The sequence below is a fragment of the Callospermophilus lateralis genome, chromosome 4 (genome assembly GCF_048772815.1).
Source record: "Callospermophilus lateralis isolate mCalLat2 chromosome 4, mCalLat2.hap1, whole genome shotgun sequence".
NCBI lineage: Eukaryota > Metazoa > Chordata > Mammalia > Rodentia > Sciuridae > Callospermophilus > Callospermophilus lateralis.
In genome coordinates, this window is record NC_135308.1 from 66,557,850 (window position 1) to 66,583,666 (window position 25,817).

A 25,817-nucleotide genomic window follows, 5' to 3' on the forward strand; every position below is an offset into this window, starting at 1 on the left:
CATTCATTCTTCATGCCAATAAAAAGGAACAGCTCTTAGGTCCCAGCATGCCTCTTATTTCAGACCATGTGAGCATGCTATTCCCTCCATCTGGAATACCTTTCCTTTCCATCTCCCAAACCTGGGGAAGCATCTCTTCCTTTGCACCCCTAGAACAGACCAGCCAGTCTGTGCCCTTCCACCATTACAGCACATTTTAGATTATATCAGATTCTAAATCTATTCTAATCACTCCTGATTCCCTAGCACCTGGAAACAGTATTGGGTACACAGTAGATGCTCAATGAATTTTTGTTAAATTAACAGAGCTTAAGGTGACACCGAAAAACCCAGTCTTGGGTTCTGGTCATAGATACAGAACTGATTGCACACAAAACATTAACCCCAAGAAAACAATGACCCTCTGTTTTTTCCTTTAGAGTTAATGGCTTAATTTGCATGTATGAAGCAAGGCGCTTTGCTCACCTTTATTGTTGCAGGCGATCCACTTTAAGCGGTCAGCAAAAGACACTTCTCTCCCAATAAGGTAAGTGAAAACTCGGACCTAATCCATAAGACGGGATGGGCTCAGCAGACACAAATAGTGTTATCTTCACTTTTGTGAGGCTTAGATGTTGGGGCAAGCCACTCTCAATTTGGGGTTCTCCAGTCACACCCACTTTTGGTCAGAGAAAATCCTAAGGCCAAGGCAGCAACATGGCTTTCCCTGGGCCACGGTGAATATGGAATAGGTTCAAGGCAAACAGTTTGGCTGTTCTTATGTCTCAAAACCGTGTTCTGGGGCGGGGTTGTGGCTCAATGGTAGAGTGCTTGCCTCACATGTGTGAGGCATTGGGTTTGATTCTTAGCACCACATATAAATAAATGAATAAAATAAGGTCCATCAACAACTAAAAAATAATTTTTTTTAATTAAAAAAACCCCACAAAAACATATTTTGGTCTCTGAAGTCTTTACACCAGTCCTTGGGGCCCAGGGTGACCCTATTTTGGAACTTCCAATTAGGACATACCTGAATTTATGAATGAATCTAATGGGAAAGAACATTGAACTTGAGGCTCTTCTGCCATTGTCCTCTCCATGGAGGTAGTGGGACAAGCACCCTCCTTCCCCATGACCTCCCGCAGAACAATCACCTTGCGGTCTGGCCAGTTATACTTCTTGAATATTGGCTCATAGCCCTCCACGGCCCCATCAGTGATCAGCATGATGGCTTGGTTGCAGACACTTCCTTGCCGGGCCTCTTGGAACTGTGCAGGGCAGGAGGAGTTCAGTCACCACAGAACAGGACTATCCCACCTCTGTCTCCAAGCTCCCTCCTAATCCCCTGGCTCTCCAGGCCTCACCGCCTGCAGGTACCTTCTTCAGGATCTGGAAGGCCTCATTCAGGGCCTGGTCCACGACCCCCACACCTTTGACCACCAGCTCTTCCACCAGCTGTTTGAAATGCTGTCAGGGTAAACAGTAGAGGGGACTCAGTGGATTGAACATTCTAGGGAACCTTCGTCTCTGGTCTGAATTGAGGAGGCTACTTGGAACTATTGCCAGAAGGGCATGATTGTGGGGTCCTAGCTGGATGATACGGTTAATCACATGGGAGGGACCCCTACAACAGACGTTTCTCAAGTGCCTCCAAGATAATGAGAATGAATGGCATGGCACAGATCCATCCTCCCACTGGAAGGAAGTGCAAACACGAGGCCAACCAGATGGAGAAGGACAGTCCAGGGCTGGAGGCAATGAATGACCTCAGCATCAAGCCCTTGACTCAGTCACAAGCATGTCACAGGAAGACTGTGGGGGTGCCAGGGACTGAGGCCAAGACTCGAGAGGACACTAAACCCAGACTTCCTGCAGATGGACATGAAAACGCTCCCTTTTAAGAATTGTTGCCATGTCCTCTTATCTTTTTCCTTTTATCAGAGGAAATGACTCACCCCTATGCCTTGGAATTTGTCCTCCCTTCAGGGAAACTGTCACGGAGACTGACGTGGAGAAAGGCCCACATGGGAAGTGAAGGGGGAAACTGAGCCTGGATCCTCACAGAGAGAGACTCACTTCCCCAAGGAAGGGAGACCCTTTGGATGTGAGGTCTTCTTGCTCACACTTTGATCTGATTAGCAGCAACACATCGATCAGGGTGATTTCCGGGGTGTCTATGAACAGGGTCTACCATCTTGCTTTCCAAGTAGGCAAAAGGAGCCACGAAGCAGTCTTCACAGACCCTGGTTCTGACCTGACAAGGGCACAGGGCCACGCGTGGACACTCACCTCTCGGTTGTCTCGATCCGCCTGGACCAGGATCCCTTTAAAACAGGGCTCAATATAATGGACGTAGTCATTGTACTGCAGTCGCGGCGAGGAGGGAGGAGAGAACAGACGGATCAGGGTGGGAGTCAGGGCCCAGCAACAAGGCTCAGGAAGTCCCAGCTGCTCAGGAGTAGGGCTCACGTGGGCACCTGCGTAGTGTCTCGGGGTGCTCTGAGCTTTTTGCGGTTTGTCTGACCAGAGTAACAACAGAGCCTTTGCTTTAAACATTCTCCCTCAAACCTGGCCCTGGTACGTTTCCTCAGTTGGCTGCCTCAGTGACACCTTCCTGAGCCTACAGAGAGACCCTGAAGTTACCGAAAGAATCTCTTTGTTCTCTGCCCCCAAAACCAGATGAGATGCTGGTCTTGCACCAGAATCCCACATGCGGGTCCCTCCTTAATGGGCCTGAGTAGGGGATTAGAAGAAGTGCTGTTTTATCTTTGCCCTGCATTTATGCAGAGGGTCCTTTAACTATCAGCAGTGGGAGGAGTAAGGAGAAAAATGAATCATCACTGCTCCCCTTTTCTTAATTACCCCACTCCTCACAATTGGAATACGAATTTTCAAGGTGTCCCTAATCCACCTTCTGCTTAAGTAAGGGACTGTGATGACATCACAGCAGAGCTGCATGGGTTCTGGGGACCCTGGGGTGATGCTTCCCTCTTTAGTTACTTCGTGGCAGCTGGGGAAGCAGGACAGGAGGCGGGAGAAAAGGACTGGGCAGGCTGTGAGGGACGAGGGTGCTGTCCCTCTCCTGTGGAATGTGGAACCTATATTCTGTGGTCCTCCTGTCACTGAAGGTCTGGGGTCAGGGAGGAGAGAAGGGGGCTAGGAGTGATGCAGGTGGGTAAGCTGAGGCCTCGGGGAGCAACTCAGGGACTGGGGGGCATCCTCACACCCCAACATGGTCATTGAGAAGTTAGACAATTTTTCTTGACATTTCTTTACTAAGTCAACTCCTGTAAAGAAGAGAAATGCCAGTAATGTGGTAGACTGGTAGAGGAGGTTTTTGGATCATGTGGTCCTCAAAAGAATACCCCACGGTGGACAGTCTACTGTGCGTCTGTTGAGGGCTGAGCTGACCAACCCCTTTCATTGGATTTTTAAATCATTTGCCTCACTTATGTCTCCCCTCTACTTTCCCCCACTGTGTCTGGATTTGGTGGGATAAAGGAAGTGGGAGAACTGGAATTGTCAGAGAGGAAGAACCAAGGATCATTTGTCCTCCAGCAGCATGGGAGGCTGTTCAGGGACAGGCATTATTCAAGAGCACATGATGTGAATAAAGTAGGTCTAACTTGGCCAGTGCTTCTTAACCAGTATTAGATCTAGAGTCCTCTGAAAAACTAACAAAAGATATGGACTCAGAAAACCAGATGTGTACATTTTACATAAGATTTTAGAAACTTCCCAGACTTCCTGAAGCCCATCCTTAGGCGAACCATGCACCTTATGCTGGGGGCCCCAGTTACAGGGGAAATAATTTTTGCCTGATGAGAGGCATCCACTGGCTATAAGTTAAAGTCTTGACACAGATGGAGGAAAGTTTTCCTAGAGCAAGTGAGAGCTACCCCAGCACAGGGAGGCACATTTACCGCAATGATATTAACAAAGTCATTCTCTCCCAGGGTGTCCAAGATGGTGATGATGGTGTGCTTGGCAATAGCCATCCTCAGCCCCTTCATGCTGCCGCTTATGTCCACCAAGATCACTATGTCCTTGGGAGAAGTAGCAGCTTGTATGTACCTTTAGCAGAAAGAAAGGGACAGGTCAGAAAAAACACTTGACCAAGGGCCTTCAGCTATTTCTATTTAGATTCTGCCCCAAAGTCAGTCCATGTCCCCTCAGTGACAGGTTTTATCATGCCCCATAATCACTGGACTCTGAAGTCATTCAGGGAAGTGAAATGTTTCCACTTGATGGGACTGGTCAAGTCCCTCATCCTTTTTTGACTTCGACCAGCGAGGATCCCTGAGAGGCTGGCAGCAGGAAAGGAGAGAGCTGGATTCCAGCCTGGAGTAGGTTACAGATGTGCCAGAAAAAGGGTGTTGAGAGAGAGGAGGACGTAACACAAGATAGAGTTGGGTCATCCCAGTGTCCTGGAAGGGGGTCTGGTTTGGAGAGACACTCCAATCCATGCTGGAGCACACATGGCTGTGGAAGGAGGAGTCCAGCTACCCTAACTCTTCCTGCTCTTGTGTGGAATTAAGCTTCTACATACCCAAGGCCTTGGGTGGTGCTGGGGGGGTGGGGACCATGAGTGGAGCAAAACCAAAGCACTTCCCTGTGAGCTCTTACCAGCCACGGTTTCGACAGTCGAAGGTAATGACTCCATTCTCATCCGGTGTCCATTTTATACCTGGGGAAATCAAGGCTGGTTCTTTGACTAGCTCAATGAGGTCACCCCAGAGCCCCTGGCTGGGTGCTAAGTCCCAGGACAGTTAGGATTCCCAGGGCAGGACCTGCTTTGGACACGGGCAGGAGGGCAAGGAGCACCTGACCACATCCTACAAACTGAGGCAGCTGGAAAGGAGATATCACCCAAAATTCAAAGGGCCAAAATTGGGAATAAGTTCACAGACAGAAAGGACCCCTATATGTGGAGCCTTGGGCTTTTTTTGAGGCTCAATGTCCTATCAAATAGTGGAAGGGGAAGCTCTGGAATGGTGTGATTTTAACATCCATTACCATCTAGCAAAGTATGGACAAAGAGAAGAAAGAGCCAGGCGCTTTGGCTTCTGCTCTGTACTCAGGTTAAGCTCATTAGCACTCCTGATCCTCCCTGGGAGAAATGATGTGACTGCACGATTATAAGCTCCTTGAAGTCAGGGATTCCTGGACCAAGCAGAGCTCATAATGTCTGTCACCTGAATGAAAGAATGAACGGATGGCCAGCCATCAAAGACTTTGCTTTGACCACTAGTAGAGAACCTGGGATAAATTTGTTCTATTCATCTAACCCAACATTTAGATAAAGACACACAAAGCACAGAAAACACTAATGTGATCCACAATAAAAATCTCTCTTTGGAGTGACTTTCACAATTTGGAACAGAGGGTTCAAAATAAGATTTAAAAATTGTAATTATTGAAATTGTAATATATTGTGCTTGCACTAGAAAAGAAAATGTGGTGGTATCATGACTATCTAGAAGCTTCAAGGGATCTTCTAATTTCACAGCAGTTTTACTTTAGATATGATGTGCCCTTTCAGACACTGCTGGATTACAAGGGTAGAAAGAGGATTCAGGGCCCTTTGAGTGAGAGGCAGCAAAACTTAAGAGCCCAGGAATTACAGAAGTCGAAACCACAAATATAAAATAAAGGATAGGTGTGTTTGAGAAATCACAAAGAATGTTCAATAATGAAGAAATAGTCTTAAAAATATAGAGAATTTTGAGAAATGAATTATTCATAGGTAAAGAGAAAATTCACTCAGTTAAAGGAGTTATCCAGAATTGTATACAGGGTAGAATGAAAAGGTCTAATACATGTCTGATTGGAGACACAGAAAGAGGAAAGTTTGAGAAGGATAACTTTAAAGAAATTATGTTGGCAAATGTTCTAGAGCTGATAAAACAAACTCCTCAGACCAGGGACCACAAAAGATCTCAAGCAGGATGAATAAAAAGACAATATTACTCAGCCATAAAATATGAAATGAAATTATGGCATTTGCCAGAAAATGGATGGAACTGGAGACTTATCATGTTAAGTGGAATAAGCCAAATGTTCTCTCTGATATGTGGATGCTAACACACAATAAAAGAGGAGAGGGAAGAATAGAAGTTCATTAGACAGAAGGGAATGAAGGGAAGGAAGCGGGGATGGGAATGAGAAAGACAGAAGAATGAACTGGACATAACTCTTCTATGTTCATATATGAATACACGACCAGCATAACTCCATATCATGTAACCACAAAAATGGGAAGTTATATTCCATGTACGTATGCTATGTCAAAATAGTCCTACTGTCACGTACAACTAGAAAGAAGAAATAAATAATCTAATTAATAAAAAACAAACAAACAAACAAGACACTCACACTTAGTGAAACTGCAGAACTTCAAAAGCAAATAAATACATATCTTGAAAAAAGTCAGAAAGACCAAAACACTCAACACTGGTGGAAGCCACAAGCCAGAAGCAAACAAATAAAAACCCAAACATATAAAAAAGAAACCCATCACCACCACCCCAAACAACAAAAGCCAGTCTTAAATGTTGAGAGAAAAGAAGTTAATTTAGAATTGCACTCCCAGCAAAAACATCATTCACGAATGAGGACAAGGGTCTGGGGCTGGGGCTCAGAGGTAGAGGGCTCACCTCGCATGTAGGAGGTGCTGAGTTCGATCCTCAGCACCACATAAAAATAAATAAATAAAATAAGGGTACTGTGTCCAACTACAACTAAAAATATATTTTAAAAAGAATGAGGAGAAAAAAAGCACCCGTAGGTAAACACAATGGGCAGAGCATGCTGGGTCGGCTCTGTGAACATCAGACAAAGGAGACTTAAAATGAAACGTGTCACAGTGCTAATGAGATGAAGCAAACCAAAAAACGAACAAAGACAGAAAATTTAGTCGGTACTATTTTAGTCGGTGACCAAAATACCCAACCAGAACAACTTAGAAAAGTTGATTTCGACTCCTGGTTTCAGAAATTCAGTCCATGGTTGGCTGACTGCTGTGCTCTGAGCCTGAGGTGAGGCAGAACATTATCACAGAGCAGAGTGGGGAGGGGGATCAAGGCACCAGAAACGAAATATAAACCCCAAAGGAATGTCTCCAGAGGCTCACTTCCTCTAGTCATACCCTACTTGCCACTCAGTACAGAAGACCAAAGTGGAGTGACAGTTGCCAGAGGCTGAGGGGAAGAAATAACAGAGAGTCAAGATTTAATGAGCCTAGAACTAAAGCTTTGCAGAATGAAAAGGGTTCTGGAGATGGATGGTGTTGATGGTTGTACAGTGACAGCACACTCAATCCCAGTATGCACTTAAAAATGTACTCAAAGATGAAAGATATAGAACATTTTATGTTATGTATATTTTTCCTCAATTTAAAAATTAAAAAAAATTACAAACTCTATACCGATCAAAACTTGTGAGAGCAGCAAAAGTAGAGCTTCGGGTGGCAGGTACAGCCTTAATACTTACTTTAGAAACACAGAAAGGCCAAAAATTTAAACTAAGTGTCCATAAGAGGTTAGGAGGAGGAACAGCAGAATAAATCCAAAGAAAGGGAAAAAAGAAAAAAATTTAGATCAGAAAGTTAGAGCCAAAATAGATCAAATATGAAACAAAGAACTAATAGAGAACAACCAACCAAAACAAAAGACAATTCCTGAAAAGACTAACAAATAGAGAAACCATTGGAAAATTATGAAAAATACATATAATTATACAAATAAAAAGATACATAATAATATATATAGCAGAGATTTAAAAGAGAATAATAGATTCATATGAATAAATCTGAAAACTCAGATGAAATGAATGGATTCTGAATAAAAGTATTTCATTAAATTTTAGGAAGAAATAGAAAGTCATATTAATGTTTCAAGAATTAAATAAATTGAAGTGATAATTTTATATCCCCATATAGAAAACTTCAGGCCAATGTGGTTTTATAGATGACTTCTATGAAACTTTGAAGGAAGAGATAATCTTATTCAAATTCTTCCCAAAGCCAGAAAAAAAGAGAGAGTGCACTCCAATTTATTTTACAAAGCTAGTATAACTTTGAAAATCCAACATGTACAGAAAGAAAAATTAGAAGACCATTTCACTTGTAAATATAGACACAAAAATCCTCCTCCTTTTTTTTTTTTTTTTTTTTAATGAAGCTGAGAATTGAAGCCAGGGCCTTGTGCATGATGGACAAGTGCTCTACCATTGAGCTATGCCCCCAGCCCTAGATGCAAAAAACCTAAACAAAATATTAATAAACTGCCAGGCACTGAGGCACATGCCTGTAATTCCAGTGGCTTGGGAGACTGAGGCAGGAGTATCATGAGTTCAAAGCCAGCCTCAGCAAAAGTGAGGCACTAAGCAACTCAGTGAGACCCTGTCTCTAAGTAAAATACAAAATAGGTCTGGGGTTGTGGCTCAGTGATTGAATGCCCCTGAGTTCAGTCCCTGGCACCTACTACTAATAATAATAACAACAACAACAATAATAAAAGGATTTACTATAATCAAGTTAGGGTAGTCATAGGAAGGCAAGGATAGATTCACATTAGAAAATTCAATAGTTAAGTGGGAAAAATATAATATGTATTTCACAGAAGAGGAAGAATAGGGAGCTAACATAAAATGGTGCTCTACTTCATGAGTGACCAGGAAAATGCAATATCAAACCACAGTGAAATGCTATTTTTTTTTGACTAAAAATTCATCAACAAAAATTTTAAAATTTAATGATATCCAGAGTTAAAGAAGATGTGGATCTCTTAGTCATTGCTTATTGGAATATAATTGGTGCAAGCTTTTGAAACACAATTTGAAATTTTTTGTCAAAGGTGAACATTCATATATCTTAAAACTTAGCAAGGAGCTGAGGTTGTGGCTCAGTGGTAGAGCGTTTGCCTAGCCTGTGTGAGGCACTGGGTTTGGTTCTCAGCACTGCTTATAAATAAATTAATTAAATAAAGGTCCGTTAATAAAAAAAAAAAACTTAGCAATTTTATTCCTAGGTTTAAAGCTAAGGGAAACTCATATCTTAGGAGATAAGAGTCTTTATAACAATATTGCTTATAAAAATGAAAAACAAAAATGGGAAGCAATTCATATAGGATCAAAAGGATGGATAAACTGTGACAAAGAAGACGTGACAATACAGATGAAGAAGCAAGCGCCAAAAATCCATATACTAAACTAGTTTTATGTATTTCAAAGAACAAGCAAAGTAGGAAGAGGATTTTGGGAAGATGACAAGAGTAGGCAGCACCAGAAATCCATCTCCCCATCTAGAGAAAAACTGTGCTGGTGGAATCTGTCTGATGTAACTATTTTGGAACTTTGGGGTCTATTAAAGGCTTGCAACTTGTAGGGGAAGTCTTTGATGATATATTGCAGTTAATTCCTTTCAATTTTAGCTCCTAGTATAATAGCAGCTATCCACCCCCCACACCCTATCCCCTGGCTCTGTGGCAGGCAGCTGTGCATGTGTTCTCAGAGCAGCTTGTACACAGCTTGCAGGAGCCAGCATGAGCAAAGATGGAGCCTGCATATATGAAGAAAATTATTCCTGACCATGCCTGCCCAGGAAAATGCTCAGAAGAGACAGAGAAAACCTTAAATTTACACCTCAGGCTGATCTTCACCCCAGAGAGCCTACCAAAAAACGAACAAACAACAAGCACACAATCAAACAAGCCAAAAACCATCACTAAAACAATAGTAAAACCTTGGAGAAGGTAGAGAGTCTAGTTTTCAGTATTATCACACTGTTAGATTTAAATGTTCAGTTTTCAATTAAAAAAAATCACTGGGCTTACAAAGAAATAAGAAAGTGTGGCTCAGTCAAGGGGGAAAAACTGTCTGAAAAATATCCAATGCAGATCTATTAGACAAAGACTTTACAACTATCTTCAAGATGCTCAAAGAACTAAAACAAGATGGAGAGAAAGTCAAGAGACAATATATAAACAAAATGGAAATATTGGTAAAGAGATAGAAAACCTAAAGAGAATTTTTAAAAAAGAAATTCTAGAACTGAGACTATAATAACTGAAATGAAAAATTCACTAGAAGGATTTAAAGAAAAATTTGAGCAGGAAGAAAATAACACTAGTGAAATTAAGATGGAACAATGAAGCATGGATGGTGAAAGGAGACCCTCATCATTATACAAAATACATGTATGAAGATGTGAGAAAAAAATATATAGAAAGGAATAATAGAGGTCAGAAGACCACATTTTGACATCATTAATTTACAATAAAAATATATACCTGTATTGTCTCAACCTAGAAATTTGTATCCTCAAAAATATATTCTCAAAATAAATGAAAACAATAAATTTTAAAAAATGATGGGACAATGAAAATCATCGAGTCTGAGGGACAGATAAAAAAAAAGGTTGAATAAAAATGAACAGAGTCTCAGGACTCTGTTCAAGTTGGGACTCCATCAAGTTGACCAACATCACTGGGGAGTATCCCAGAAATAGAAGAGTAAGAGAGCAGGTAAAAGAGAGTACTTGAAGAAACAACAGTTGAAAACTTTCCAAATTTGATGAAAGACACGAATATAAACATCCAGGAAGCTCAACAAACTAAGTAAGGTGAATTCAAAGAGATCTATATTAAGACACATTATAATCTAGTTTTCAAAAAGCAAAGAAAAAGAGAGAATCTTAAAAGCAGCAGAGAAATTAAGACATTCTCATAACTGAGGGAGTTGATCATTACTAGACATTCGATAAAGACCTCAATAAAAGTAAAGACAAAGGCAACCATAAAACTAGTACTTAACACTAGTTTGAACTCTACTCTTTGTTTTCTGCATGATTTTAAAGCCCAGTAAAATTTAAAAAATTATTAGTCTAAAACAAGTATTATTATGACTTTGGTAATTCCACATCAGGTTTTTTACATAATTTAAGAGATTAAGTCCTTTAAAAGAATTATTGGTTTATTTTGAGGCACATGATGTATAAGGATGTAATTTTGTGGCATCACCCACCAAAGGGGTGGAAAGGAAGCTGTAAATGATTAGGGTTTTGCATGTTATTGAAGTTGATCTGGTATAAATTTAAGTTGGATATTATAATTTTGGGATGTTAACTGTAATCTCACTTGTAACCACAAACAAAATGGTTATAGAATATGTACAAAAGAAAATGAAAATAGAATTTAAAAGATCAACTAAACATAAAACAAGACAGTATTTCAGGAAATGAGGACAAAAAATTATAAGGAATATAGAAAACAAATAGAAAAAAGAAAAGGAAATAGCAAAATGATAAAAGTTCCTCCTTATTAGCAAATACTTTAAATATAAATGGATTAAACTCACCAACCAAAAGACAGAGATTAACAGCTTTGATAAAAACACGATCCAACTATATGCTGCCTATAAGAGACTTCAGATCCAAAGACACAAATAGGTGAAAGTGAAAGAATGAAAAGAGATAGTCACAAAAATAGTATCCAAAAATGATCAAGATTGGTATGTATAGTATTAAACAAAAATAATTTAAACTAAAAAGCTTATGATACATAGAGTAATAATATATATTAATAAAAGGTTTAGTACAGCAAGAAGATATAACAGTTGTGAATATGCACCTAATAGATTATTAAAGCACATGAAACAGACACTGACAGAATTGAAGGGAGACGTAGACAGCTCTGCAGTAACAGAGACTTCAATACTCAACAACATAATAACTCAGCTGAGTCTAACACACATATACAGAACACTCTACCACCAACATACTCTTCTCAAGTGCACCTGGGACACTTTCCAGGATAGACTATATGTTGTTAGGCTATAAGTTTAGTCTCAGTAGATTTTAAAAGATAGCTAATATACAAGGTATTTTTTTTAACCACAATGGAATGAAGTTAGAAATCAATAACAAAAATTAACTGGAAAAATCACAAGTTTGTGGAAATGAAATAATACACTCTTAAAGAACAAATGGGTCAAAAAATTAGAATAAAACAAAAGAATGAAAATGAAAACAGCATACTAGAGCTTATGGGTTAGAGTGAAGGCAATGCTAAAGGGCAGATTTATAGCTATTAGGAAATAAGGGAACTAAAAAGTGTATTCTTTTTAGTTCCCTTAAACTGACAAAGCTTTATTTAATGAGAGGGAATAAGAAAAAGAAGACTCAAGGTATTAAAATTAGAAATAAAAGTGGGGATTGTATTACCAATTCTATAGACATAAAAATGACTGTAAGAGAAGGTTATGCACAATTGTATGCCAACAAATTGGATAGCTTAGATGAAACGGACAAATTCCTAGAAACAGAAAACTCACTAACACTAAATTATGAAGAAGTGTGAAATATAACCCAACCTATAACTAATAAGGGGATTTAATAAAAAATAAAAAATCTCTCCACAAAGTAAAGCTCTGGACTTGATGGTTTCACTGGTAAATATGGCCACATGCAAAAAACCCATTCCAATACACAAAAAACTTTGAAAAACTGAAAAGAATAAAATACTTTTTAACCTTTCTGTAAGGCCAAAATTACCTTAATCCAAAGTCAGAAAAGATATTATGAGAAAAGAAATCTACAGACCAATATTCCTTAACATTGATGCAAAACTCATCAATAAAATACTAGGAAAGAACCAAATAAACAACAAAACAAAACAAATTCAGCAGCACATTAAGAGTTTATGCCAAGGATTCATTTCTGAAGTGCAAAGATTTTTCAACATACAATAATTGACCACTGTAATATACCCATTAACAGAATAAAGAAAAAAAAATCCACACGATCATCTCAATTGATGCAGAGAAAATGTTTGACAAAACCCAACACCTTTTATCATAAGAAAGACTCAGTAACTAGCAATAGAAGGAAACTACTTCGACATAATAAAAGCCATATATGAAAAAAGCCACACAGTCAATATCACACTTGGTGAAAAATTGAAAGCTTTTCCTCTAAGATCAGATATAAAACAAATAATTCTGCTTTTTCCATTTCTGTTCAACACAGTACTGGAAGCTCTGACCAAAACAAGTAGGCAAGAAAAAGAAGCAAAAAACCATACAAGATAGAAAAATAAAATGATCTCTTCACAGACTATATGATCTTATATGTAGAAAGCCCTAAAGATATCTCTCTCTCTCTCTCTCTCTCTTCTCTCTCTCTCTCTCTCTCTCTCTTTCTCTCTCTCTCTCTCTCTCTCTCTCTCTCTCTCTCTCTCATACACACACACACACACACACACACACTTAGGCTGAATAAATAAATTCAGAAAAATTGCGGGATACAAAGTTAGTTGAATTTCTATTAATTAATAATGAACAATCTGGAAAGAAAATTACCAAAATATTTATATTTATAATAGCATCAAAAAGAATAAAATAGGAATTAACCAATAAGGTGAAAGATTCATTTTGTACAATGAAAACTGCAAATATTTCTGAAAGAAATTAAAGACAGGGATGGAAATAGGAAAGACAGAATGACAGAATGAATTGGACATAACTTTCCCATATTCATATATGAATACATGACCAGTGAAACTCCATATCATGTATCACCACAAGAATTGGATCCTAATTAGAATAAGTTATATACTCCATATTATGTATAATATGTCAAAACACACTCTACTGTCATGTATATATAAAAAGAACAAATTTTTTTAAACTAAAAAAATTTTTTAAAGAAATTAAAGACAGAAATAAATGGAAACACACACCCTCTTCATGGTCTGGACTATTAGTATGTCAACACTACCCAATCTACTGATTCAGTGCAATCTCCCTCAGAATCTCAATGACATTTATTGCAGAAATAGAAAAACCCATCTTTAAAATCTGCATACTACAGTGATGCAGCCACATCAATGTTTATAGCAGCTCAATTCACAATAGCCAAATTATGGAACCAACAGAGATGCCCTTCAACAGATGAATGGATAAAGAAAATGTGGCATATATACACAGTGGAATATTACTTAGCCTTAAAGAAGAGTGAAATGATGGCATTGCAGGTAAATGGATGGAATTGGAGTCAAGCATGAAAAGACAAATGCTGTGTGATTTCATTTCTGTGAGGAACCTAGAGTAGTCCAAATCATACAGAGACACTGTAGAGTGATGGTAGCCAGTGGCTGGGGTGTAAAGGGGAGAATGGGGAGTTCCTGGTATTGGGTGCACAGATTCTGTTTATAAAGGTGGAGAGAGCTGGTGATGGCCACACAACCCAGTTTACTGAGGGGCTAAGCCCCAGGGTTCCAGAGAACAAGCCCAGAAGATCATGGAAATGCCACCAATGTCCTCACCTGGATAGATCCTGAAGAATCCAGTTGCGCTGCCAAAATACTGCCAGGTCAGTGTAGGGTCTCTCTGAAAATTCTCCACAAAAACAGGGTTCAGGGCTTCAGACATGTAGACTCCATTTAAAATATCTGGATCTGAAGGGCAAGATGATAGAAGAAACTTCAGGGGTGACTAAGGTGCAAGCAGAAGTAGCCAAATCCTCGCATGCTAAATAGGCATGCGCATCGCACGCGCACGCACGCACCCCCCACACACACACACACACATACACACACACCCTCTGGTCCAGAGACTGAGTTCTTTCCCTACTATGGTTTGGATGTATTTGAGGGTGTCCTCAAAGGTTCATATGCTACAAGTTTGGCCTCCTGCAGCAATTTGAGAGGTGGTAGAGTTTGGTGGGAAACAATTGAGTTACTGAGGGCACTGCCCTTGGGAAGGAATTTTTGTAGTTCTTATATGGCCCTGGTTGGTTCTTAAAGGGTTTTTTTTTAATAAAAGAACAAGATTGGATCCTCCCTACTCTTTTTTTTTTTTTTTTTTTGGTATTGGGATTAAACCCAGGGATGCTCTACCACTGAGCTACACCCCCAGGCCTTTTTATTTTTTATTTTGAGACAAGATCTTGCTAAGTTGCTTAGGGCCTCACTAAGTTGCTGAGACTGGTCTTAAACTTGTGATCCTCCCAAGTCTCTGGGATTACAGGCATGGCATGCACCACCATGACCAGCTCCACCTCACTCTTTGACTTCCACTCTCATGGGCACTTCCACCATGATGCCATCCACCATGATGTGACACAGTTTGGCCCCCAGCCCAGTGCCAGTACTATGTTGTTTGGACTTTTAGCTTTCAAAAATGTGAGCTAAATAAACTTCTTTTCTTTATAAGTTACTCGGTCTCAGATATCTTGTTCTACCAATGAAAACAGACCAATACACCATACTGTGTAGAAAAATTTCTTTACTCATCCTTAGTTAAGGAGATTGGAAAGACAATTTATAGCCTGCAGTGCTACTCAGGCAAAGGAGGCAAATTCGTTGGTAACACTAGTATCACCACCCCCACCCTCACAACTACCAAAACAGTTCCAAGAGAGTGATAGCCCATGGGAGCTATGGTGGCAACCTTTGTTGTACACGTTGGTGGGCAGCTGCACATTGCTGATGGAGGTGTTCACACGCAGGTTGCTGAAGTGTGCGTTGGACTCCAGGACAAACTCGGCTCCCAGCTCCACGTAGTTGCCATTCTCATCCTTTTCATTGATCAAGACTGAGTTGTAGTAGTCAAACTAGGGACAGAGGGGCATCAACCCAAGAGAAACAGAAGACACAGGGGAGTTTTCAGAGAGAGCCAGAGAGAATGAAATGACTTAAGTCAGAAGAATGTGAGAAGAACTGGACAAACTGGTGGCCAAGTTCAGGGTGATATGGGGATGACACATGTCCAGATAACTGGAACTGAGGACACTTAAGAGTAGTTTTTGGTGTAACTTGTCCTGATTATTGCCAGGTTGTCTGCTCGGTTTCGTGTGGGTCAAAGACAGAGTCAGAGGCAGACAGATAGAGATTCAAGGAGAGATAGAGACAAAGAGCCTCATCAGCACCATTAGTTTTCTTCAGGTGGGAAGGGTGCTGGAGACCAGAATGGTGCCCAGGTGGCCCTATGCCCTCAGCCTGTGGCTCCCATGTCCCTCTTTGAGGGACAGTGGCCTTATTTCTGACTCTTCCACACAGTGTTGGAGGGTCCACTTGGATTAGTACCCATGGATCCATAACCAGCCTGGCCTCCCCATTTCCTCCATGCTACAGGGGTCACACCCTGCCACCAGGGCTATTACTGCAACACCCCACACCCCTCCAAGCTCCAGCTCCCAACGCTGCAGCCAGCAGTAACTTTCTAAAGCCCATGTCCAGCCATGTCTCCCCTCCCTCCAGGCTTACCATTCCTCGCAGAAGGAAAACCAGATCCTGACCCTGGCATTCTAGGTTCCTACCATATCTCCCATCACCCCTCCAAGGCCATGTTCTGGGTCACCTTCCTCTGGACACAAAGCAGGCCACCCACTACTTCTTTTCTGTCTTCTCTTTTCCCTTAGCCTAACGACTCTCCTCCAGGCCTTGCCTGCCCAAATCCACACAACCTGTGGCCCAGGCCTCGTGCAGCCCTGCCTGCAGGAGTTTCTGGTGGCCCTCCCTCATCTAGTCCTCATTCTCCTGTTGCCTGGTTGACCTATCCTTGTGGACTGGTCACATGCCTTCCATGAGAGCAATGTGGACTGTGAGCTTCCTGAGGTCAAGACTATGCCCACTCTTGAGCTCAGGGCTTGGCTTTGCCCATGGGGGCGAACAATATGTTTTACAAAATGAGTGGATCACCACTCTACACTCCACCCCTATATCCAGTATCAGGCAGTTGGATCTAGACACCCTTGGTGGCCACTGGGCATGCGTTGTTAAACCCTCTAGTGCCAGCTCTGGCAGAGGACTTACCACCAGAGATGCATTGAACTCATGGTTCAGGTCTGCCTCCTCAGCAGCCTCCACCAGACTCTAAAGGACAGGAAGGCAAAGGGGACAGAGAATGGGCAAAGGGGGTCATGGGTCCCTAGTAGGTTAACCATAGAATCACCATGTGCCCCAACAATTCCACTCCTAGCTGCTACCCGAAGCCAAGCACCCTTGCTCTCCTCCTCTCCTCTCCTTTCCCTTCCTTTCATTCCTTTGGCCATGAGGAACCACTTTCATGGTCCCCAAGTGATCTGGGAAGCAGAAGTACTTATACTGATAGGCCCTGTGCTAAGGAGACTTTGTCACCAGAATTCCACCAAGCTTAGCTGGGCCAGGTAGGAACAGAATGTCTCCAACCCTTGCATGAAGTGTCCACTTAAAGAATCCTGGTTGGTGTGAACCGATAGATACAGCAGGGCTTGAGAGGCACAGGCCCACACTCCCTTGCACAGGAATCAGACCATCCCAAACCAGTGTGGTCTCTGAAAGGACTGATAAGACTAGCCACATCCTCTGGGAAGCCCTGAGAACAAAGAGAGAAGAAATGGGGCTGGGTGGTGGGCTGGCAAACCTTGACAGCTTCGACCTTCCTGCGGAGCATGTTCTCCATGTCCTCTGAGAACTTCCTCACCAGCTCCAGGCCATCCACCTCCTCGATCTGCAGACTGGACTCCACATCCTTGTATTTCTGTTCAGGACAAAGCGGGAGCAATGGGCACACTTTGTTCTGTACCGGGATGCTTGTGCCTGACCACATGTGGCCTCCACCCTCTAGGCAAGTGTGTCCACACATGCAAAGCCTGGTTCACTCAGCTGGAGGGAAGGTCAGGCTCTCTCTTCTTTGCATAATAGCACCAATAATCATAATAGCTGCCTCTTTTCAAATGCCCTCAGCCAATGAACTTGACCAAGGTCAACAGCCATTGAGCAGGGCAGCCTGGATGGGACCAAGGCTCCCAGAATTCCATGCCCACTAGTATGGGCATTGAGGATCACTGCCTGACAAACTGTCAGTGAGCCCAGGAGAGCCTGGAGAACTGGGTTCAAATTCAGTTTCTGGACCCAGGAGAGACCATTTCCCACTGAGTATTCATGATGCCTGTTTAACTAGCTCTGCAGTCTGTTGGCCCTGTGACTTTAGGCAAATCACTCAGTTTCCTCGCCTGTAAGACTGATGTTTCCATGACTTAGAGAAGGCTCTAGAACGTGGAGACTCTAAAAAATGTTTTTACCTAAAACTGCCACACAATTACTGCTCTGTCTTCCTCACCTGGGGCTGGAGGGTGCAAATGAGAAAATCAAATGAGTTGGTGTTTGCAACATAGGTATTATGAGGGGAAGCTGGGGTCTTAGCTGTCATTGTGGGGGTAGCAAGTGGTGCGGAGACCAAGTACTATAGGGAAGGGGAGATAAGAGAGCGAGGACTGCAGTGTGGTCACGGGCAGGCATGGAAGCTGCGATTCGGCATCACTTATGAGATGTGAAGATGCCTCATGGAACTGTGGTGAGAAATCCATTGTGAACATAAAGCTCTGACTGCATGGGAATGATAGAGAAGGTGAGCTATTATTAAAACTGCTCTGGGAGTTTTAACTCCTAGAGAAAAATGAAGTTTCTTATTATCTGGCACAAGGACAGGCTAGTCATACATCTGCACAAAAAGAACTGAATAGATAAAGGATGGAGGTGCTGCAGCCCTGTCTCCTCCACAAGGGCTTTCTGCCTGTGGGCTCAGACCACTGCTAGGGCACCACGTGGGCACTCCAGCTCCTGGACATGGCTGTGGGCCTGAGGGCAGGAGGTAAGGACCACTCTTTCTGCCCACCGGCTTCTACCTACGGCCCTTGCACTGCCCTTTGAGGTCCACTGCCCCCTCCTCCTGCCTGCCCCCCTCTATCATGTGTTAGACCTGTACCCAAGTCTGCCCACACTCTGCTCCCCTTCGTTTTGAGCAGCCTTTCTGCCCACCCAATGAGGCTCTTGCGGGTTTAGGTCCATGTTGACATCAGCTTCCCAAGGAGCTGACTGACCATGCCACCATACTGTCCCCATTAACTGGCTCTGGAGTTGAGCAAATTATTCACCTCCCTAGGCCTTGGTTTCCTTATCTGAAAATGAGGAATTTAGACGAGATGATCTCCAAGACCCTTCAAAGTACTGACATTTGAGGACTCTGCTTCTCTACCAGGGAGGAGACCTGACTGACCGCCCTCTGACCTTGACCACCCCATGATCAGTTACTGACCTTCTGCAGCAAGAGGGAGCCAGAGTATCTGGTCACCGTGTCCAACAGGCCCCGGCCAAAGGTTTCTGCCCACAGCTTCACTCTGCCAGGGGATGAAAGTCAGTGTGTGTACGCAGGCCTCCAGGTGCACGCATGTGCAAAGCAAGTGTCTCACACAGACACACACAGGACACAAGCACACAGAAATACACATGATACAGAAATCCACACACAGGTATGAGTATACACACACACACACACACACACACACACACACACACCACACACACTAACACACACTTAGAAACACACACACAGAGAGCTCTTGACCCTCTTCCTAGGCCCTGAAGCTGCAGCCCTGGCCAAGGCAGAAGACTGGAGAACCCACCAGGGCCAGGAGCTGCACCAGGGTTCAGTGACCCCCGCTGCTTGGCTGGTTCTCCTGCTGAAGGTCACAGGACCAATGAGTCTACAACCAAGTTTGACCCCAAGGCCTCTGGAGCTCTGTTTTTTTTTTTTTTTTTTTTTTTTTTTTGAGTAGAAAAAGGGGAGGAGAGGAAGGGAAGAGGTGATGCACAGGTTCAGGCAGGGTGGGGAAGACCCCAAGAACAAAACTGGAACTTCCTGGGCACAGCTGCGTGTCTTGATGAGCCATTTATACTTGTGTTTACTTACTCAAGGTCACTGGGGACCACTGAGCCTTCCTCAAAGACAGCCTGAGGAGAGGGGGGTGGGGGAAGGCTCCTAGTGGCTTTCCTGAGGCCCAGGGCAGGGCAGGCTGGAAGGGCGAGAGGAGGCCACACCTAGGTCTTGAGTAGGCTGCTGGTGGGGAAACCCTGACCTCTTCTCCACTCCCCAGAAGTACACTGAGATCCTGATATCTGGGAGGATCCAGGGGTCCTGAGGTTCTCCAGGTGGAGCAAATGTGATTGGTCTGTGTGATCATTCCAAGATCAGCATTTAATCAGTGACTCAACCAAAATTTATTGAGGTCTTATTATGTACACAACCTAGGGTCACACCACAGTGCAAAACCTTCACTTAGGAGACAGCCCGTCCCATATAGATAGCATAATACAAATTTGAAGGGGGTCCCATGGAGCTGGGGGAGTAGCAGTGATGGTAAGGGAAGATTTCCTGGGGTGGGGCATCTGAGGTCAGCGTTATGAGCTTTGGTAGAGCTTAGCCTGGCAAAGAGATTTGGAAGAGAATTCTAGGTAGAGAGTATAGAAGAGCTTGGAAGAATAAAAAGTGATTCCAAGTTTCCTGCTTGGGTTATTGAGCTCATAGTGGTATTACCAAATAAAATTAAAAACATCAGGAAGATCAGGAACACTTTGGGAAGGTGGATGGTGTGACCTGGGTTACAGGGCTCTGGAGTGCCATTGGGTAAATTGTGCACTGCCCAACTCCAGACGGCACCAATCCCGTTGTATATTGAAAGACATGATCTTGAGGTTTAAAACCTCACGTGATGTTCAGAAAGAGATGTGCACAGGCATTGGAAATGTGAGTTTCAAGAGACAGGATTGTGAGCCAGTCAGTACATGAACAGAAATTGCATTCTGAGGGTAGAGGAGTTTTTGCAAGGAGAATGTATAGCATAAGAAGATCCGTGAAAGATGCCAAATGTTGGGGAGTGCCAACAATTTCAGGGGCAAGCAGAAAGAAAGGGGCACTTTAAGAAGACAACAAGTAACTCAGAAGCCCCCAGGAAACCAGGAGAGTGTGACAATATGGAAGTTGGGACTTTGGGGTTCAATAAAAGTGGGTAGCATCTGAAGCAACAGGGTCCTGGCAAAACTTAGATTTGGGAGGGCGGGCCCGTGAAGACTGGAGGCTGAGTGGAGCTTGACATGAGCGGGGTGAAGGGTCTTTGGGGTGGGAAAGACTGAAAAGAAGAACTCAGCAGGAGAGAGAGGGAAGACACGGGGAGAGGAGGGTGGGGAGAAGGCTGGGAGGGGGATGTTTGCAGGCTGCGATCTCAGCCTGCTGTTGAGTTTCCTACATAGACCGCCTGCCCTTGGGTTCTCCTCTGCAGAGAACTGGATTCCGGCCATCTGGACTTGGCCCTCAGCCCGTTCCTGGAGTTTGCCTTCTACTATTAATTGGTGTGCATTCTGGGGATGCAAAGTATTAACAGCTCCCCCAGCAACATCAAAGTATTAATATCTTCCTCAGCAACGCTCACCGTTGTAGAGCCCAGCAGTGGTGTCATGGTAAAAAGCAAACCCAGGCTGAGTTCAAATTCTGACACTTGCATTTACTGGACTTGCAAACTTACAAGAGTATCTAACCTCTCTGAGCCTCTGTACCCTCAAAAGCAAACTAGAAATGATATCACTCATCTCTCTGAATTGCGGAAGGGATTACGGGAGTCATGAGTGAAGCACCTAGCACAGTGCTGGGCCGAGAACAAGGAGGGGGATACCAATTGAGGGAAACCAAATCCACTGCTACTCAAGATCAAGTACAAACTCTGTGCATTGTTTGGGCTCCCCCATGCCCACCTCTGTTCAGGCATGTATTTGGTAACTGGATGTACTGATAGCCTGGCTGTCATGCTGGGCTCAGGTGGCTGGACTTAGATGTGGACTGGGCAGTCAATACATTTAGTCTAGAATGCTCTACTCCCCACATGTAGTGGGAAATCCTAGGACTGAAAAATAAACACTCCAGGGATATCACACAGTAATTTATACCAAGGTGTGAATGACTGACACAAGAGTCTTACCTGGAACTGGTCTTAATGGTATAGAATTAAGGCCTGGAAGGAGGTGAAAAGTCATAGAAAGGGAAGAATGAGGCCACAGAGACAGGAGTGTGAGTCAGCACACAAACAGAAATTGACATTCTGAAGGCAGAGGGACTCTCTCAAGGAGAATGTCTAGCATAAAAAGATCTGTGAGGGATGCTTGATCCTGAACACGCCACCTTCTGTTCACATGAGCCATTCTGTCGGTTTAGAACTGCCTTCCCCTTTCAGGATGTCACATTACAAGTTTCCCAACAAATCCTCTGGACAGCCATGACCATCTCTTTAAGGGCCTACACAGCACCCCTCCGCACAGCCTCGTCAGGCGGCCATCCTGGAAAGGGCATCAGCCCTGCAGGGGCTGGACCTACAACTGCTATGCTAACAAGGTCAGAGCCGGAAGATCAGTTCTACTTAAAGCCATCAGACTCTGGGGACTCCAAAATCAGCAGAGATTTGGGGAGGAGAGGAGGGCAGGGAAGAAAAGGCCTTGAGAGCAAGACAGTGGGCAGGAGCAGCCCCCAGGAGAGTGGAGAAGGAAGGGAGTAGAGGATGGAGGGGTGCTGTGGGAAGGAAGGGAAGCATAAGGGGTTTTCTGGGGTGAGGCTGAACTTCATGCTTACGTTTCCAGAGGAATCTTGGTCTGACCACATGTGGGGGCCAGAGAAGTGCTGGACAGCAGCAGCCACAGGATGACTGTGGTCTTCTGCAGGAAGGCCCAGGCTCCTGGCTGCTGATGGCAGGGGGCCCAGTTGTGTGTGAAGCCAGGGTTTGGGTAGAACCTGGGTAGCCCAGGCATGGTGATCCTGCTGGGGTCAGGGTAGGGGGAGAGGAAAGAGCAGCCCCAGCCCATCAGCTCTCTGGCCTGCCTCCCAGATCCCTGGGAGGTCCAGAGTCTTCGGACTGCAGGACCCTGCAAGCCTAGAGGACTCAGCCTCTCAGCTGGATCCTGGTAGGGGAGGGCTGCCCCACGGCTGCAGAGGAACACACCTGACCAGCAGGCCTCCTGGAGAGGTTGTGACAAAATGGGCCTCTCTAATCCTCTGGCCTCTCCTCTAATCCCTGTCTGACAGCAGAGAGGGGGGTGAGCAGAAGGTGTGGGCAGTGACCTCAGCAGGATTACCCTGATCTCAGCTCATTCCATTAGGGGCTGCAGCATATCCTTCTGCTTTAAAGAGGCAGACCTGTACCAACAGAAGAGCTTCTGGACCCAAGAGGACCAGGATGCTGTGAGCTCAGCTAGGGGACAAAGGAAGGGCAGCTGGGTTTGTACAGTGGTCTGATTGGCCAAGACTGTAGCAAACCTTCTCTTTGACTTCAGAGCAATCCTAGGAGGACAGAAGCATCAGTCCTGCTTGGCTAGGCCTCCAGAGGCTCTGGGAGCCTGAGATAGGGGTCGGCTCATGTTTCCAAGCCAGCTCCCTTTGGGCTAGGTCACATATAAGGTAATCTATGGGCCCCCACACCCCACACCTTACTTGCTCATGGCTCTGGGAAAGGGACAGGTTTACTGTGAAGTTGATAGTGTTTTAGGTCCTCCCTCTTGCATGGACTCCTCCCTTTCCAGGGAGTTCCTACAGTCAAGTGTTTTTGTAAAATTTACAAAAGTCAGATAGTTTAATCACAATGAGTGAAGTCCCCTCTCTCTGCTTGTTGACTTCTTTGGTTGTCCTTTAGTTGGGTTATGTTTGTTTGAATGACTGTGGGCATTTGCACTATCCAGCTCAGTGAAAGTTGAGTTGAGGAAACACTTAATTTGGGCTTAGTGGAATGTAGTTCGGTCACTCACAGTCACTTCCTTGTATAGACAAGTCATCTGCAATCACCCAGGACCATGCCCCCACCCCCAGGTCAAGTTGTATTGCGATATAAATATGTTCTACAGCGCCTGCTGCTGGCTATATGTGGTAGGTCAGGGGAAAATAAGGCTCCAGGCCCAGAGCAGAAGCTAGTCTGCAGAAACTCAACCAAAGGATCTGGTTCTCATATAGGCCTGACCAAAACAAGAATTCTCTCCCAGTAGGAAAAAGGTTGAGATTGATGGATATAATTGCAATCACACCATACATTGGTTTCTTTTCTGATGGCAATTATGTAAAATAGAATTGATCAACATTTTCATGTTTGTGAAATTGGTGGTGGTACAGTGTGAAGTGAAGCCACACACTATGCATCCCATGTGCTGGACTGCAGCTTCTTCTTAGAGTGACTGATTTGTCTTTCTTGAGGAAATCTGGTGGTTCCAGCAAAATGGTACGCAAAATTGCCACCAACGCAGTAAAATGCTTGAAGAAGCAAGTGTTCTAGTGACAAAACTCCTACACATATTCATCAATAAGTCAATGTTGTAGTATCAGAGGAATCTGGTTACACAGTTATGTGGCTCAATACAATGTGGCAGTGATTTTAAAAATGCATTTGAATTGTTCCTATGAACGCCTTCATTTCAGATTAATGTTGTATAACATTAACATGTCTCAGGACTACAAATCATACACATTTAGTATAAATACTACAGAGGTGTGTTGGGCGGTTTGTAGATAAAAGAATATGTACTGTTTCTAGGCTTTGTGAGTTTTGTGGACGTCTTCAGCTTCTCAAAATTTGTAATTGGGAGTGATTTTTTAAATTATAAATAAATTTTCACCCTTTCAATTTATTTATTATGGCAAAATTATATAACATAAAATTTGTAATTATTAATCATTATAAGGGTGTAGCGCAGTATTATTAAACACATTCACATTAGTGTGCAACAATTACCACCATCCATTTCCAAACTCTTTCATCTTATAGAACTGAAACTATGTGTCTGCATTTATACATAGTGTGTGTGTGTGTGTGTGTGTGTGTGTGTGTGTGTGTCTGGTACTAGGGATTGAACCCAGAGGCAATTTACCACTGAGCTACATCCCAGCCCTTTTTATGGTTTTGAGACAGTGTCTCATTCAGTTGCTTAGGGCCTTAATAAGTTTCTGAGGCTGGCCTTGAACTTGCATCCTCTTTCCTCAACCTCCCAAGATTTTTGGATTACAAATGTACACCACCAGGCCCAGCTATATCTTTTTTTTTTTTTTTTTTTTAAGAGACAGAGTCTTTCTCTGTTGCCCATGCTGGAGTACAGGGACTTTGCAGGCTATTCTCACTACTGATCTGTATATTAATTTTGACCTGCTCCATATGGAACTGCAACACTATACTGCTAAATAAGAGCTCCCCATACCCTGCTAGCCCCTGAAAATCACCAAATCACATTCTATTTTGTGGGGTTTTTTTTTTTTGTGTGTGTGTGGGGGGGTACCAGGGATTGAACCCAGGGCCATTTAACCACTGAGACATATCCCCAGCCTTTTCCAATATTTTGTTTATAGACAGGATCTCACTGAGTTGCTTGGGGCCTCACTAAGTCACTGAGGCTGGCTTTGAACTCACCATCCTCCTGCCTCAGCCTCCTGAGCCACTGGGACTACAGGAGTGTGCCACCATACCTGGCACACCATTCTATTTTCTGTCTCTATGATTCTGACTATTCAGTCTCATATAATAAGTGAAATCAGGCTGGGCACACTGGCATATGCCCAAGTGGGGGCATGCTAAACATAAGGGGTAACTTTTTCTTCTAATAACCCACTCTTAGGTAATCCAGTCCTGTAAGAGTGAGATCTCCCACCTGAGAACTGGCAGAACACATTCCCCTGACCCAAGTACCTCCCATAGGCTCTACCTCCCAACCTGGCCTCAACTTGAGTTTTGATAGGGACAAAACAATGGTTGAGTCACTGCAAGAAGAGATGGCAAACTTGGATAGAGTACTTGTTAGGAGTTTAATAGAACGACTATTTACTGTTTACTAAATCCTAGTGACTCAGGAGGCTGAGTCAGGAGGATCACAAGTTCAAGGCCAGCCTCTGCAACTTAGCGATATGTTAAGCAACTTAGTGAGCCCCTGTCTCTAAATAAAAGATAAAAAGGGCTGGGGATGTGGCTCAGTGGTTAAGTGCCCCTGGGTTCGATCCCCAGTCCCCCT

General features: G+C 43.4%; 1 protein-coding gene across 1 annotated transcript in view; it reads right to left on the reverse strand.

The window, feature by feature from the left end:
• The window catches only part of Cacna2d4 (calcium voltage-gated channel auxiliary subunit alpha2delta 4), a 104,277-nt gene extending 81,688 nt beyond the window's left edge, over positions 1 to 22,589 (reverse strand). Inside the window, exons 1-12 of the mRNA XM_076855282.1 lie at positions 22,414 to 22,589; positions 19,057 to 19,138; positions 17,383 to 17,499; positions 16,794 to 16,853; positions 15,430 to 15,592; positions 14,304 to 14,435; positions 4,609 to 4,669; positions 3,906 to 4,056; positions 2,272 to 2,346; positions 1,360 to 1,449; positions 1,137 to 1,250; positions 466 to 544 (exon numbers count right to left, since the gene is read on the reverse strand). Coding sequence (XP_076711397.1) covers positions 466 to 544; positions 1,137 to 1,250; positions 1,360 to 1,449; positions 2,272 to 2,346; positions 3,906 to 4,056; positions 4,609 to 4,669; positions 14,304 to 14,435; positions 15,430 to 15,592; positions 16,794 to 16,853; positions 17,383 to 17,499; positions 19,057 to 19,138; positions 22,414 to 22,589 — 1,300 coding nt within the window. The remainder of the gene's footprint in view (positions 1 to 465; positions 545 to 1,136; positions 1,251 to 1,359; positions 1,450 to 2,271; positions 2,347 to 3,905; positions 4,057 to 4,608; positions 4,670 to 14,303; positions 14,436 to 15,429; positions 15,593 to 16,793; positions 16,854 to 17,382; positions 17,500 to 19,056; positions 19,139 to 22,413) is intronic.
• Between the last annotated feature and the right edge of the window lie 3,228 nt (positions 22,590 to 25,817).